Source organism: Rhinoraja longicauda, chromosome 31 (assembly GCF_053455715.1).
Source record: "Rhinoraja longicauda isolate Sanriku21f chromosome 31, sRhiLon1.1, whole genome shotgun sequence".
NCBI lineage: Eukaryota > Metazoa > Chordata > Chondrichthyes > Rajiformes > Arhynchobatidae > Rhinoraja > Rhinoraja longicauda.
The window spans coordinates 8,351,369-8,368,787 of NC_135983.1; the positions used below are offsets into that span (position 1 = coordinate 8,351,369).

The 17,419-nt window shown below is 40.0% G+C and overlaps 1 protein-coding gene across 3 annotated transcripts in view; it reads left to right on the forward strand.

Moving 5' to 3' along the window:
- Nucleotides 1-17,419, forward strand: part of dennd1a (DENN/MADD domain containing 1A) — a 514,736-nt gene that overhangs the window by 162,226 nt on the left and 335,091 nt on the right. For 2 of the 3 annotated variants that reach the window (XM_078426382.1, XM_078426384.1), the window contains exon 4: nt 14,451-14,500. The exons of the other annotated variant lie outside the window; for it this stretch is intronic. In XM_078426382.1, the coding sequence (XP_078282508.1) occupies nt 14,451-14,500 (50 nt within the window). The remainder of the gene's footprint in view (nt 1-14,450; nt 14,501-17,419) is intronic. 3 annotated transcript variants of the gene reach the window in all.

The window sequence follows — 17,419 nt, forward strand, 5'->3', positions numbered from 1 at the left end:
TTGTCTCCAAAAGAGGGGAGTAGGTTTGAAGTGATAAAAATGACTATTTCAGCCCCTAGAAGAACTCTTGTGCTAATTGTTCTTGAAGAACAATTCTCAATGGTTCAAAGGTACAGTGAAATTCCCTTTTTTCCCCACATAATTCAGTAAAAATCTTGGTATACAAAGACACAATCAGACCCAAGTACAAGAGTTAAGAATAGTACATTACACTGAGGCAGTACACAAGAGTCGCCATGTTTCCTGCGCCATCTTGCATCGTTCAAGTCAAAGTACAAAAGGGCTTCAAGGCCAGTTGGGTCGGAGTTGCAGGGAGTAGGCCTGGCCTGGCGATGCTATTGATGTCCTCCACCGGCACTATGTGCAGTTGCAGGCTGTGTCCGATTTTTGTGCTCGTCCAATGTAGCCTGCAGCTGTACCTGAATTCTAAGGAAGTATTTTAGACCCCAAAGGACATCTTTCACCTCAAAATATGGAATCCAAATTCACTCCTGTTTTAACTCTTGGACGTGCTTCTGGTTAGTTCCGAGTGCTCTGGAAGAATGCTGCATAAAATAATTTTGAACTTTGTCCTTCATGTTAACAGTATGTATGTATGGTAGTGCATAGCTGTTTCTAATTAATTACCAATTTATTTCATAATTGCATAAAATGTCACTGTTGATAGGGATGTTTTTTTATTATTAGGAAGATTAAAAAAGAGAGTGACTCTACTTAACTCCACTGCATCCATTTGATTTTCACGTTGCGTCTATGGGCTTTAAATTGCAATGTTTCCTTCACGAACAATTCCCACATATTGGCACAAGCTTGCACAACAAACATCGGTGAATGTTTTATTTCATTCACAAGATCGGTGACCTGAAATGTTCACTCCCTCTCTCTTTCCATAGACACTGACTGCCATTAAGATTATTTCCATCGTTTTCAGTTTCAATTTCAATGCTTTGACATTTTCTCCTGTATGAGAAATTTTCTTTGATTATTTTAGTAGGAAGTTGTTCAGTTATCTCACTTTCTCAAACACTCTGCGGAAATTAACAGAGGCCAATTAACCTACCAACCTGCATGTGTGTGGGATGAGTGAGGAAAGCAGAGCATTTTGGAGGAAGCATAAATGGTCATACGGAAAGAATGCAAACTCCATACAGACAGAACCTGAGGTCAGGATCATACCTGTGTCTGTGGTGCTATGAGGCAGCAGTTCTGCACATTACCTTTCAAAGAACTATATTGTGGACGGTCTTGTCCCAACAGTGACAGTGCCTTTGTACAATAATTTGGGTATTAGGTGCAACAGGTCTTTACTGCTTATATTCTAGGGTTTCCTATTGCTGACTGTCTCCAGTGTGATTGTTGTTCGAGGCTAACATTGTTGTACGTTACGCTGCAGGGAAGTTCTTTTTTAACCTGCTCCTTTGTTTTCCCTAAAAGTACTTGTTCAAATCCATGTTGAATCAGAAACAAACACTGAACAAATTCCTTAAAAGTTAAAACTAGATTTCTGTACTCTGTAATATTATCCCTGGGAACTCGATTACCAAAATCTTGAACAATGGTTTGGTCTTTGTTAATCACTCGGCCTTCAGACCTTCAAACAGATGGTCAAATATGTTGACAAAATGATTTTCGATCTAATTACAAAATACAATGTCTTTAAATCAATTTCTCTGATAAGTGCTGATGGTTATTTCAATGTGTGCACATACCTGGATGGCTAACTCCTCTGAACCACCTGGCACTATTCTAGTCCTTGTGAATGATCTTCCGAAATCCTCATCCTCTTATTAGGCACATTCATAGTATTATTTATCTCCTTGAATAAGCATCTGAATATTCATTAATATTAAAAATCATTGATAAAAAAAAGTTATGGAGCTGTTTAGCTGGCCAAGGAGCATGTGTGGAAAGAAAAACAGACCCAATGTTTCAGTTCAATTACCTCTCATCAGAAATGCAAAACGTTAATAATCAGGAACTTTTGATTTCAGGTCATTAATTTTCTGTGATTTATTTAGGGGCATCAAAGTTACAGTAAAAACCCAGTATTGCTGTCATTGCTGGTTTTCTTTGATCTTTGAAATCCCTCTTTTCTTGAATAAATTGACATTGCTTGCTTTGCAGTCGACTGTTTCTTACGAGTCACATGCCTTGACCCACCTCTGCCTCATCAGCTCGTGCAGTGTTGTCAGTATATTTGAAATACTCTGCCCTCTTATAAGGTTTTAGTTCATCTCGATATTGCTCTTGTGAAGATGCGTCCTCCCTAGGGCCCTTTCCGATCCCAGTCACCGGCAGACAGGCCAGGAGAAGCCAAGAGGAATACCACAAACAGCACCTGGCTGCCGGAAAACACCAGCACCTTGGACAGAGGTCTGCACGCAGCTGAGGCTACAGTCAAAGGAGATACAGCCGTGTCCAATTAGCTGTTATTGGTTCAACTCACCTGCACCTCCTTATAAAGCTGGTCCTGATAAACCAAGGGAGTTGCAGCCAGAGGAAAGAGAGAGGAAGCTGGACAGGAAGAAAGGGAGAGAAAGCGGAAGAGAGAGGAAGTCTGTGCCTTCAGGGTAAGCCTGAAACCGCCAGCACCTCCCCTTCGAAGGCAAGACTGAGCCGCCGGGCCCAAGCCCGCAATCGTCAGCGCCTCCTCACAGACGTCAAATGACGCTGGCCACCCGTGGACCTGGACCTTCTTGTCACTACCATCCTTCACTATGAATAAACCATACCATGTGAGTTCACCCGATCATGAGTGTGTCAGTGTAGTCATTATCATCCTGGCATCGTCCCTGACACCAAGCTCTGCAATACAAGAAAAAGAAAATGAAAGGTAGTGGCGCGGTGGCGTAGCGGTAGAGCTACTGCCTTTCAACACCAGAGCCCCGAGTTTAATCCTGACTAGCGTTGCTTGTCTGCACTGAGTTTGTAATGTTCTCCCTGTAACCTGTGTGGATTTTCTCTGAGATCTTCGATTTCCTCCCAGACTCCAAAGACGTACAAGTTTGTAGGTTAATTGGCATAGTATAAATGTAAAGTAAAATTGTCCCTAGTGTGTGTAGGGTAGTGTTAATGTGCAGGGATCGGTGTGGACACAGTGGACCGAAGTGCCTGTTTCCGTGATGTATATCTAAACTAAACTAAACTGAACTAAATTGATTTTCTCTAGAACACCGGAGGTTGAGGGGGAGACCTGATAGAAATATATAAAATTATGAGAGACATAGATAGGGTAGTCAGTAAGAACTTTTTTCCCCAGGGTGGAAATGTCAAAGACCAGAGGGCATGGCTTGAAGATGAGAGGGCCAAAGTTTAAAGGAGATGTGTGGGGCATGTTTTTTACAGGGAGAGTGGTGAGTGTCTAGAACACACTGCCAGGGATGGTGATGGAGTCAGATAGATTAGTGGCAGTTAATAGCTTTCAGATAGGCACATGGATATGGAGGGAAATGCAGGGGATATGGACCACGAATCGGAAGAGATTAGTCTAACTTGGCATTATGTTCGGCTGGACATTGTGGGCCAAAGGACCTGTTCCTGTATTGTTCTACGTTCTATTACCAAGTTCCATCCGTGATTTCCTCTTGGATTCACCTAGATTTTATTTACATCAACTATTGTAGGTGTTATGTTAATAATTTGAAAGCTGTATTGCATCTTGAAACAGGTTTGGGCAATTAACTAATAGTAAATTTTCATCTTCCCACTAAAAGCTGGTAATTGAAATAATTTGTCTCGTTGTGCAGAAACTATGTAAAGTATTTAAAAAATTGACCAGTTATACCTACTGGATAGTTTACTTGACAATAGCCATGTTTGCAATCATGTATTTTCCAGGCTCTGCAGATTATCCAGGAGTTGAACAATTAATTTATTAAATAGTAAAAATTGTTCCAGTCAGTTTCAGAATATTAACTTGGTGTAAGGAGTGAGACGAAAAATAAAAGTAACATCATGTGTAAACATGTACTTCCAAATTGTTCAATTGTCATTGCAGGCTGATGGAAGTAGGGGATGGGGTAAGGGGTGAGTGGAGATGGTGTCTTATGGTGGATCACTAAATTTTCCATGGAAATGAAAGAAGGAATAATGATGATGTTTAAAGTGTAACAGGTTTTAAATGCTCTCACATTGATAGTGGGATGAAAGAGACTGAGAGAAAGCTGAGATGTCACAAAAATAATTTGCTGAACCTTATATCTTACATGGAATATCAATCAGTACAGGTAGGATTTGTGTTTGTAGATTTTTATGGTCTCGAAAGTGCTAACGTTAGCATTTTCCCAGAGGAGGTGAAATGTTTTGGGTATGGGAGTTTTTTTCGAGATATGAGTCGGCAGGGTGTGAAATCAAGTTGAAAGTTTTATGAAAATGTTAATTACAGCAAATAGCAAGTTAGTTATGCAATGGTAAATCTGTCCATTAAAAATTCAGAGTTATACCAAACAAATATTTTCATAACATATTGCTAGATTTGCATTTCATTTTTACATTTTGAATTACATGAGAATTTGTATTTAATTTGGAAAAGGTCATAAAGTTCTAAATTACATCATACACAACCTAATTGGTGTAAGATTTTTATTAAATCAATTGGATTCTTTTAGTTTAGTTTAGAGATGCAGCGCAGAAACAGGTCCTTCGGCCCACTGAGTTTGTGCCGACCAGCGATCACCAGCATTATCCTACAAACACACTATGGGACAATTTACAATTTTACCAAAGCCAATTCTTTGGAGCGAGGGAGGAAACAGGGGTACCCAAAGAAAACCCATGGGGTCACAGGGAGAACATACAAACTCCCTACAGACAGCATCCGTAGTCAGGATCGAATCAGGATCTCTGCCGCTCTAAGACTGCCACCGTGCTGTAGTTCACAATCTCTGTGGATCTTTGGGAATATAGTCTGGATCAATGTTCTGGGTACATTTTACGAAAGTAACATAATAGACTCATGGAATCGTTCAGCACATAAATGTCCCTTTTTGACTCACCTTGTCCACAATGACTGCAATGCCTACACTAATTCCATTTCCTTGCATTAGGCTCATGTCCCACTAGGACTTTCCTGTCCAATTACTTATCAAAACGCTTTTGAAATACTGTAATTGTTTCTGCTTCCACCACTTCCTCTGGCAGCTCCACAATTTGAGATTTGTAATAAAAAAAATCACATGTGGTTAAAGTGCACATTGTCAGATTTTATTAAAGGGTAATTTTATACATTTTGGTTTCATCATGTAGAAATTACAGCTGTGTTTATACATAGTCCCCCCCATTTCAGGGCACCACAATGTTTGGGACACATGGATTCACTGGCATTTGTAATTGCTCAGGAGTGTTTAATTGCCTCCGTATTGCAGGTATAAGAGAGCTCTCAGCACCTAGCCTTTCCATCACCTCCAGTCTTTCCATCACCTTTGGAAACTTTTATTGCTGTTTATCAACATGAGGACCAAAGTTCAGTTTAGTTTACAGCACAGAAACAGGCCCTCGCAGGCCGATCAGCGATCCCCGCACATTAACACTTTCCTATACCCACTAGGGACAATTTTTACATTTACCAAGCCAATTAACCAAAGATCTCGGAGAAAACCCACGCAGGTGGGGAGAATGTACAAACTCCGTACAGACAGCACCCGCAGTCGGGATCGAACCCAGGTCTCCGGCGCTGCATTCGCTGTGAGGCAGCAACTCTACCGCTGCGCCACCAAGCCGCCCTTTGTGCCAAGTTGTGCCAATGAATGTCAAAGAAGCCATTATGAGACTGAGAAACACGAATAAAACTGTTAGAGACATCAGTCAAACCGTAGGCTTACCAAAATCAATTGTTTGGAACACTATTAAGAAGAAAGAGAGCAATGGCGAGCATACTAATCGCAAAGGGACTGGCAGGCCAAGGAAGACCTCCACAGATGATGTCAGAAGAATTCTCTCTATAATAAAGAAAAACTCCTAAACACCTGTCCGACAGATCAGAAACACTCTTCAGGAGTCAGGTGTGGATTTGTCAATGACCACTGTCCGCAGAAGACTTCATGAACAGAAACACAGAGACAACACTGGAAGATGCAAACTACTGGTTAGCCACAAAAATAGGATGGCCAGCTTACAGTTTGCCAAGAAGTACTTAAAAGAGCAACCACAGTTCTGGGAAAAAGGTCTTGTGGACAGATGATACGAAGATATACTTATATCAGAGTGATGGCATGAGCAAAGTATAGAGGAGTGAAGGAACTGCCCAGGATCCAAAGCATACCACCTCATCTGTGAAACACGGTGGTGGGGGTGTTATGGCCTGGGCATGTATGGCTGCTGAAGGTACTGGCTCACTTATCTTCATTGATGATACAACTGCTGATGGTAGTAGCATAATGAATTCTGAAGTGTATAGACATCCTATCTGCTCAAGTTCAAACAAATGCCTCAAAACTCATTGGCCGGCGGTTCATTCTACAGCAAGACAATGATCTCAAACATACTGCTAGAGCAAAACACCAAAGCATTTCCCACCCCGAAATGTCATCTATCCATGTTCTCCTGAGATGCAGCCTGACCTGCTGTGTTATTCCAGAACATAGTGTCTTTTTTTGTGAACCAGCATCTGCAGTTCCTTATGTCTACAGATAAACTCCTTTGCGGCTCCTACCTCTTTTCATAACAGCATTTCTAGATTCTAACAGCAACCAATACATTCAAATTGAACCTCCCATGCAATAAATGTGCTTCTTTGTTCAATTTGGGAAATATACCCAAATACACTGAGCGAACACAAAGGCAGACATGTATATGGTTGGCTGGGGTTGCAACATATTTTTTTTAACAATTTTTATCCCCCTTAAGTTTGCACATCTATGTTGCTGATCTGTCTGTGATTCTTGTTGTATGTTCTTTATTCCACATGTGTCTCTCATTGGGTAGGTAACTTTATAAATTTCAACATTGAACTGGAGCAGACTAAACAGTTAGGCAACAGGAAATGTCATAGTCTTGCAGCATAGACTCAAGTCCTTCCATGCCATTTTTACACCAATTCTATGCTAACCCATGTTCTTCTCCTGACATTGCTATCATTTCTTCCTAGATTGTACTTGTACAAGGGGGAAATTAAAAAAGAGAAATTAACTTGCCAACCTTCGTGTGTTTGAGAGATGGGAAGAAGACTGAGCGCCTGGAAGAAACCCACACAGTCACAGGGAGAATATGTAAACTCCACACACAGACAGCATTCGATCGGGATTGAACTTGGCTCTCTGGAGCTGTGAAGCAGCGGCTCTGCTAGCTGTGCCACTGTGCCACCCTCTCTGCCCCAACTATTTTTCTTTGGAAGTTGCCTGAGAGCATATCATGGAGCTTGGATTTAGTATAAAGCTTCTACATGGTTGGCATACGTCCTGATCCACTGGTGCTGCTGCCAAGATTAGTTTGGGTGTAAAACGTTGTCGTCAGTGAGGCAACAATGCCATTCATGAGCCTTCCCAAACTTGCAGAAAATGTTCCCAAAGTCTGGAAAGGACAAAGCAATGAATAGGAAAAGTGATTATGGATGGGAATGCTTTGGTTGATGAAAAGCACGATTTCCTAGGCTTAATTTTCTCTACTGAAATAGAAAATACTGTGGATTTTAAATGAATCAACTCAGTATTAACCTTTAATAAGTTATTAAGTGTAGAGTCTTTTGATGTCAAGCAATTAACCTTCTATTTCCAATGGGGCAGCCTTCTCAGGGTGAATGCACTAGAGATGATAAGATCAGGTTCTTTGGTAATGTTCAAAGAATAAAAATGTACATTGGAGCATTTACCAGCCTCTGTTAAATTGGATTCCTTATTTTGTAGTAGGCACGGCAAAATAGTTTACACATAGTAAGATCCTGCAAGTGGCAGTGAGAGAAATGGAGTTGATTGAAGGATAACTGTCGAATAAGTCTCAGGTGTTAATATTGTGAGATCTTTTGTGTCTACCATAAGTAATTTGTAGAACAGATCTAAAAATAACAATCAGTGGAAACATTGATTCACATTAAACTTTGGGGCCAGAAATCACTTTCACAAATCCACCACCATCAGATTTGTATAGAAGCTGACGAACACATTTTAACAAGAGGACTGAAAGAGGCTTGCATGCAGCTACTCAGTTGGGCAAATTTGGCTGTGCAAAGAAGAAATTGTTTAGTAGAGACAACGTTAGAGCAGTAGTGAGCCTGAATAAGTTGTGCAGAGCTGAACCATGAGTCACTTTGGCATGGAGGTTTAAAAAGCGTTAATTAAAGTGGAAGAAAAAACTTCATGAGGTGGGCTTTATGCCAGCCATGGGAAAATGTAATCAGCTGAGCCAACATTTAAATGCCCATTCCTAGTTGCCCTTGAGGTGATAGTGAGCTGTCTTTTTGAACTACTGCAGTCTTTGAGCTGTGGATTTACCTCTAATGTTGTTAAGGAGAGAGTTTCAGGATTTTGACAGGGCCTGTCCCACTTAGGCGATCTTTTAGGTGACTGCCGGCGACTGTCATAGCCGTAGCAGGTCGCCAAAAAAACGGCGACTGGAACCCCCCTACGACAATGTCTACGACAAGCTACAACAACCTACCACCTAGTTGACGTCAAGCTACAGCAAGCTACCGATAACCGGCGACCCAGTCGTCACGAATAGGACGTCCACCTACGACTGCACCTACGACAACCAACGACCACACAGGCAACAACCTACGACAACTGAAGTCAACCTACGTCCACCCGTGACAAGCTACGACCGTGTCGGCGACAACTGAAGACAATTCATGTCATTTTGGCCTCCGGTTTTGACGGTGGTACCTTTCGCCAGTTGACGTTGGTAGTCGCCAATGGAATTCACCGATGTCAGCACCAGCAACAACTTACGTCACCTGGTGACAACCTAAGACAGCACCTACGTCAGGAGACGTCAAGCTACGCTCATTGGAGTCAAACCCACTGTCGCCGAAATTTTTTCAACGTTCTGAAAATCCAAAGGCGAACGAGAAAGACGCTACGACTCTTTGGGCGACTGAGGAAACTACTCACGACCAGACAGGCAACATCCCCGGCGACCATGTGGCGACAGCCTAGTCGCCTGTAGTCGCCTAAAAAATTGCCTAAGTGGGACAGGGGTTTTAGTGATGGTGAAGGAAAAGTGATATATTTCCAAGTCAGAAGGGTTTGCGGCTTGGAGGGCAACCTCCAGCTGTTAGTATCGCCATACCTTGGCTGACCTTGTCCTCCTAACAGGTAGAATTTTTGGCTTTGGAAGGTGCTGTCGTGGTGTGTTGCTACAGTGCTTTGTGCAGATCGTGCAGTGATGATGGATTGAGTGAATGAACTGATGTGGATTGGGGCCCTATCAGGCGGACAAATTCATTTTTGGTTTTAGGTTTACAGCATGGAAACAGGCTCTTTAACCCACCACCGAGTCCAGGACAATCAAAGATCACCAGTATACCAGTTCTATCCTGCACAGTCGGGACAATTTACAGAAGCCAATTAACCCACAAACCTGCACGTTTTTGGAATGTGGGAGGAAACTGGAGCACCCTGAGAAAACCCACACACTCACAGAGAGAACGTATAAACTCCGTACAGACAGCACCCATAGTGAGGATCAAACCTGGGTCTCTGGTGCTGTAAGACAGGAATTCTGCTGCTGCGCCACTGTGCCATCCTGTACAGTGCCAAGCTGCTTGAGTGTTGTAGAAGCTGCACTCAACTAGGCAAGCGGAGAGTATTCCATCATACTTGAGCCTTGTAGATGGATGACTGTAATGCCATTGAATATAAGGGAGTGATAGCTGGACTTTCTTTCGTTTGATATTGTTATTGCCCAGCACATGTGTGGCACGAATGCTATGTAATTGTATAATTGGCATTAGTATGGTTTGTTATTGCCACATGCACTGAGAGATAGTGAAAAAACTTGGTTTGCGTGCACCCTGTCAAATCGTACTATACATAGGTACAATTAAACTATGACAATACAACAGGGAGTGCAAAGAAAAAAATACCAGTGTGCAAGTACAAATTTGTGGGTTTTATTGGGACTCTTTAGGAAGCTCTTTCAATGAACTGGCAAAACATGGTGTGCTGAATTGCTGCCTCCTTTACTGCAAGTTTTTGTGAATCTAGTCCTTTTGACAAAAAACATTTGAATAGAATTATGGACATGTATCTGATAATTATAACATTTCTGTCTGCAATTTCTTTGCACTCTATAGGAAAGCATTTCATAAAATTAAGTTCAATATGGTAAAACGTTTTTACATTTACGATTCATTGACTGCAAACAGCTCAGTTTAAAAAAAAACAGTTAACTGAAGATTGAAAAGCTGGCAGTGAAGGGTCTTCATTTATCTCATGTTTCTGAGCTCTTTATGCCTTGGAGGCAGCTTCCTCATTGATTCTCGCGCTTTCAACAAAACATTTGTAAAGAAACAGTAATGTGAAAGGAAAAACATAGATTTTGAATTTGCTGATAATTCTGAGCTTGTTGATGGTTGATTTCAACTGGAATATTTTCAGAACTGAGTTAGTGTAACAGGAATGTTTGCCAGGTCTGCTAATCGTGTGGAATAAGATCTGTTAGTAAATTCTGATCAGCATCACTTCCTTCTCTAATTCTCCTGTTTTAAATAGTGAATGTTGGTGACCTAATTGGAAGAGCTAACTGTTCAAAGAAGTTCAATTAACACAATTAAACCAAATCAAAATTTAGTCGTTAACTTGCGTACTGAAGCTCTTTTAAGGTGCTTGATGTAAAATCTTAGCAGAAATTATTGTTTCAAATTAAGTTACTGTTAAACTGATTATGATTGAAAATTTATTCACAAAATGCTGGAGTAACTCAGCAGGTCAGGCAGCATCTCAGGAGAGAAGGAATGGGTGACGTTTCGGGTCGAGACCCTTCAGACCCGAAACATCACCCATTCCCTCTCTCCTGAGATGCTGCCTGACCCGCTGAGTTACTCCAGCATTTTGTGAATAAATACCTTCGATTTGTACCAGCATCTGCAGTTATTTTCTTACACTACATGATTGAAAATTGCTTTGTTTCTGTAGAATGTCATCATTTCATGATTGAACAATGAAGGTGCATTCTTATAAGATTCAAAGTTTGTGTTGAGGCAGAGCTAATAGATGCATTTGGAACTAGTTTATTTTGGTCTACTAGTCAGTGCCCAATAAAAATATCTTGTTCTTTTAACCATTAGTTGACAAATACCCGTTTCAAAGCACAATGTTGTGACTCCAGTGCAGTGATGTGCACTGATTTTAGATTGTTAAAAATGAATGAAAACCTTTATTAATATGGAAGAGAAGAATAAATTCATGACCAATCGAATATTTTGCACAGTAGAATTTTGTTTGAAGTCAGCATCTTTAGGTATTTTTGCTTAAAACTTTGCAATTTGAAGCTAACCTAATCGATGAGCTGTATTCATCAATACGTGTACGGTTGGAAATATTGATCGGTGAGGATTTTAGACAGTGCATGTGAAGCTTATAATGTCAGCAATAGTTTGATAATGAAAAGAGTGGAACCTGGGGGAAATGGAGACAGGTGGTGCATGTCCTAAAGCCAGCAGTGACATGGCTGCTCTGAATCCCACAAGAGACGTGGATCATGCCCTACTCTTTGCAAATGTGACTGGTTGGTACATAACAGTTTCCTGTTCAAAATAACAAGCCAGAAACCAAATCACAAACTAAATGATAGATTAAATTAGAAACAATAGAATTTTCAGAAGTATGATCCTGTTATCTTTACAAACATATAAAATGGATAAAGCATAGTTTAACATTGCCCTACTGATTTGTAGCATATCAAAATAATGCTGCTTCATTATACATAGAGCAAATACTTTGACACCTGCTCTGTTTATTTACCTTTATGTGTGAACCTCAGGACTCATGATCTTTTTTTTGCAATTAGTTATTTGTTTAAATGCAATGAATATATTTTCCGTTATTTTTGTTTTCTCTCTGCCTTAGGCTCATGTTACCTAACATGCACAGACGTTAGGCTTTTTAAATTTATTGTGCTAATATCACCTATAAAATTATTTGAGTGCAAAGATTACAATATATTTAATAATACTGCCCATTCTATAAAAAGTACACATGATCTAGCTTAGTCCTCTGTTGCTCAAAGCATTATGTGTATATTGATGAAATATAATTCATCTATTTAAACTGATAAAATTGGCTTGGAAAAATACATTTCTTGATATCGTTTCTGTCGTCAGCAATCTTTATTGGTAAAACAACACATTAGCAAGAAGAGTACTTGCTAGTTATATTTACAATTATTACAGAGATTATTTTCAGAATACAATTTAACAAAATTAGGTGCAAAGCAACTTTAGCTAATCAACTAATGGATAGATAGAATAATGTGAGTCACAGCACACCAATCAATGGTATGTTAAATAAATGTCCTTAATTTTTTGTACATACATTGAAAATTATTAACAATTGTATAATAGGTATCAATAAGGTATTTTGGGGATGTATGCAAAACCTCCAGAGATGAGAAAAGGGTGAACTGGTGGAATAAAGCTTGCTATCCAAATCAGTTACTTTGCATTGCCTCAGAAACTGTTCTGGCACCACATCTACTAATAGGGTTGGAGTTATATTTGCATCAAAAAATAATCATAGTTCAGGATTTGGAGGTTACATTAAGGTGCATATGGTAATTAGTAGATGGGAAGTCTGTTGCAAGACATGGGTGATAGAGTAAATGAGCTGTGGATCACAAAGCAAACTCTTTGTTGTCTCTTGATTACAGCTATTGTTACAAAAGTACATTGTATGATTTAGAAGGAATACTCTCGTAGAAGAACCTGTTGACGGAATTAAAGACTTGCATGTTTTGCTGTGACTGTGCAATCAAGTGGGCAGACTGTTTAAACTGAAGCCACTGCCAGAATTTATAATGCTCAGCATTCAAGAACACTCGATAGAGAACTGTTCCATGTGCAAAGTAATGTTTAATTTATCAGCAAGGTCCAAATTGGCTTTAGGCAATCCAGCCACAGCTTGAACTGGTTTGCTGGGACCATGGGAAAATTTAATTAGCTATTTTTCATCCACATGTAAAATGTATGAATATAAAGTGAAGATGTAATTAACATTACAAACCATTTTATGAAAACTGTTTGTGCGGTGAAAACTATAAAGCTTCGGACACACAAATGTCATCTTAGTGCAACGAGGATTTACTATATATAAAAAATATTATCCCCCTAACTGGAGGTAAATAGTTTCCTTGAAACAAAAGTAAGTTTTGAAAAGCTTTTAATATTGTGCAGCTTATAAATTGATAAGTGTATTTGTTCTTAAAGCAGTTTTGTTTGATGTTTAGATGTACTGTCAAATACGAAGGCAAATATATTTAACTTGATGACGAGAGAAAATAATTATAACAATGGAAAAAAGTTCAAACCAGACCCACTACAAAATGATCTTAATTCAGAATTTCAAAGAGCTTTAATTATGATTTAAATATTGGCAGATATAACGATTTTAATATATTATGTACTTTTTTCTGCGTGTATGAAAGCAATCATTTTATTTGTGGCATAATTTTGAATTATTTTATTAAATTATGTTTCATCGATAGCAATAAAGCAACCCATTCAGATATTTATTTTCCAAATTTGCCCTGTCTTTTCTGCCCCCTCAATGCTTATACAGGTATTGTGCTCCTCAGCATTTTTATTGATTATATTGTCTCAGTGGTAGGCATTTGGAAAATGATATATGCACTAAACATAATCATCTATATGAAGTGGAAGAAAAACATTTTTAAAAAACCCGTCGCTTTTCATTACAAAAGTGTGTAAGGTTTCATATTTTGAACTTTAAAAAAAAAGAAAGATAAAATGGAGAAAGCTGCTGCTTTCTTTGGACTCCTCTTTTGTCATACTGTACCATGGGTTTTCTAATCCCATCAGCCCCTGTTTCTAGGTAACAGCCAAAGCTCTGGCAGGAGTGGCAGTCTGGGCCGAGATAAACCCATGTGGTTGGTGTTATTTAGTATGATCCATATGGTCAGGCTGAGAGCAATCCCAGGAGGGGTGTTAACACTCAGCATCCCAACCTCCAATCCCCCAGGAGCTTGCATGAAATAGCCCCTGCAGCCTGTTCATGTGTGAATCTTGATCATTTTTTTCCATATTTAATGAAGTTTGATATTATTTGTTATTATAACTGATTGCTCACTGCCTTCTGTAATTGATAAGTGTCCCCCAGTCCCCCCCCCATACTTTATCTGCCTCGAATTTTGCCATGGAGCAACAGAGGGTGGGGTGTAAGGTTGCGGGTGGCAGTGGTCGGTGAGGGGGGGGGGGGTGGGTGGAAGGTGTAATTGTTTGGTGTAGTTAATATTAGATTTACTGGCCTCACAAGATGTATAAATTCTCTGTTTTCTCTCCACAGGAAGTTCTGCAGACATTGACCAAGTTTTGCTTCCCTTTCTATGTGGACAGGTACTGTTATCATTGCAAAGTTTACGAGATAAAGATACCATAAAATTGCTCTGGAAAATAACAAAGAAATTTAGTTGTATTCTGTGCCTTTAAAATCTTGTTTAAAGCACCCCCCCTGCGCATAAAAATGAGGAAACTGTTTTTATTTGCCTGTTAAGCTGGTATTGTAATTCACCGCAGGTGCTTCGAATCAAAATTCTGCTCAGTGTCTTCATAATTCTGTTACTTTCCTGAAGTTAAAAGCAGTGAAGTGCCCGAGAAAAGTTGTAAATTAGATCTTCACTTCAGCAGAATACAGCCATGGGTGGTTTACACATACCATCCTGGTCGTATGTACTCCAGTGTTATTCACCAGACTTTGGCAGTGTTAATTATAAGTTAACGAGAAAAGGAAAAGGAGCTCATTTAAAATTAGTGAGGAACATTTTATTTTAAAGAATGGCATTGGACCAATTATATTTGCAATCTCATTAATCCTGTAATATAAGTATCTTCAATTTCAATGTTAGCTTTTTTAAAAAAACCTTTAAATAAGCTATTTAAGACCAGCTATAATTTGTTTTTAAAAACACTAAATGCAGACTCTTGTACCTACTCAAAAGCGCCCTCTGTAGATCGTTTGAAACATTTTTGTTTCGTTGTTTTTAATAATGATTCATTGTTTATTATTATTAAGTATTTATTATTGCGTAAGCTGACATGTTATGGTTGAGTTGTGTAATGCTGTGGAATATTGAAAACATCTTTAGAAGTGTTAAGTATGATTTTAATGAGATGCTGTTTGAAAATTTAAAATGTTTTTGATAGTTTTGTTTAATTAATCACAATAGTTGAATCCAATACGTTAACGTCCCTTAATTATTCTGTTAATTTAGTGATGGAAGAGGCAATTACTCCCCATTCTTAGCCTGCTGTGCCAAGAAAAGTCTTGGAATCTTACCACTGAGATCAAATGAGTACTTGGCTGACATTCACGAACCTTGTTGCAATCATATTATAGAGCAGCATTGACAATAAACCTGGTGCATCAGCCCCCTTGTGACATTTGTGGTTGAAGAGTTGTGCCAAACCTTGGTTAAGAGGAAGTGGACCTTTGGCACCGTGGCCAAGTTTGCTTGACAGCTACGATGCTCCCTATTTTGCCAACGCCAGACAATGTGTGAGTCTTAAAAGTCTCAGGGCTGTTTGGCAAACTGGCTGGTGTTCGAGTTTTCATAACATGAAAGACAATTCAGTTTTGCGCCTTGATGAAGGAAAGCCAAGTAAAAAGAAAAGTTTTCAAAGTGAAATTTACTGAGACCAAAAACAAAGATGAGAAAAGAAAGCACTATGTTTCCAAAATAAAAGACAATAAAAATGCCGGGGATGGTGGAAGCAGTATGGTGGTGTTTAGGAGGGTTTTAGAGAGGCACATGGATATACAGGGAATGTGGAGATATGGATCATTTCAGGCAGATGAGATCAGTTTATCTTGGCATCATGTTCAACATGGACATTATGGGCTGAAGGACATTCCTGTACTGTTCTATGAATACATTGAGTTAACTAGGCATGTTGAAACGCATGTAACGTACCAATAAGGAAAATGAGTTGCTCACTTAGCCCCTTAGCCTGTTCTGACACCTAATAAGATTATGGCTGATCTGATTACAAAATCTTGTGTTCTGCTGTAACCTTTCACTCCCTTATCAAGAATCTATCTATCTATACTTTAAAAATGTGAAACACTTTGCTCCCACTTTATTTTGAAAAAACGGGTACCAAAGACATTCAACCCTCTGAAGAATGCATCATCTGTGTTAAGTGGATGACCTTGTTCTTTTAAACAGTGGCCCCTAGTTCTCAGGTTTCCCTTAGAAGGAAACATCCTCTCCACATCCATCCGTTCAGGATCTTGTATGTTACAATCAGTTTCCTTCTTGCGCTCCCGAGCTGCAGTGATACAAACTTAGCCTATCCCAACCTTATCCCATCCCACCCAAACCATCCCCCTCCACAGGTACTTTCCCCAATAACCACAGGAGATGTAACACCTGAACGTACACCTCCTCCCTTACCTCTACCCTGGGAGCTCAGCTGTCTGTCCAGGTGAGATAGAGATTCACTTGCACCTCCTCTCACCTCATCCACGGCATCCAGTGTTCCCGATATGGCCTCCTGTACAGCGGCAAGACCAAGCGTAGATTCAGCGACTGTTTTTGCCAAACACTTGCGGTCATTCTGCTAATGCCTATTGGATCTCCCAGTTGCTCACCATATTAATTCCTCTTCCTGTTCCCATACTAATCTTTCTGGCCGTAGCTGCTTCCATTGCATGAGTGAGGCCACTTGCAAACTGGAGGAACAGCACCTCATATTCCACTTGGATGGCTTACAACCCAATAGTATGAACATTGAATTTTCCGATTTTCAGTAACTACAAAACCCCCTTCTTCCCTTATCCTCCCTATTTTTCCACCCCTCTGTGCCCCACCTGTACTCGCACCTATTTCCCCCCTTCCCTTCCACCTACGTTCCTTTCTCTGGCATCACAATTCGCAACTCTTCAATCCTTGGTCTCACACCTTCTGTCTTTTCATCTCTGGCCTTTGTCTAACCATCTGCCTATCAAATACCTCCCTCCTTCCTCCTCGCTCACCTGTATACACCTATCACCTCCCAGGCTTTGTCCTGCCTGTCCTCTCTTTCAGCTTTCTTCTCCAACCCTCCCCCCTCCCGGTGCTGACACACATTCAGTCTAAAGAAGGGTTCTAGCTTGAAACATCACCTATTCATGTTCTCCAGAGATGCTACCTGACCCACTGCGTTACTCCAACACTTTGTGTCTTTTTTTTGCACACCAGCAACTGCAATTCCTTGTTTATATCCCAACCTTTCTGCATGTCCATCCTGTCAGGATCTTTCACACTGCAATCAATT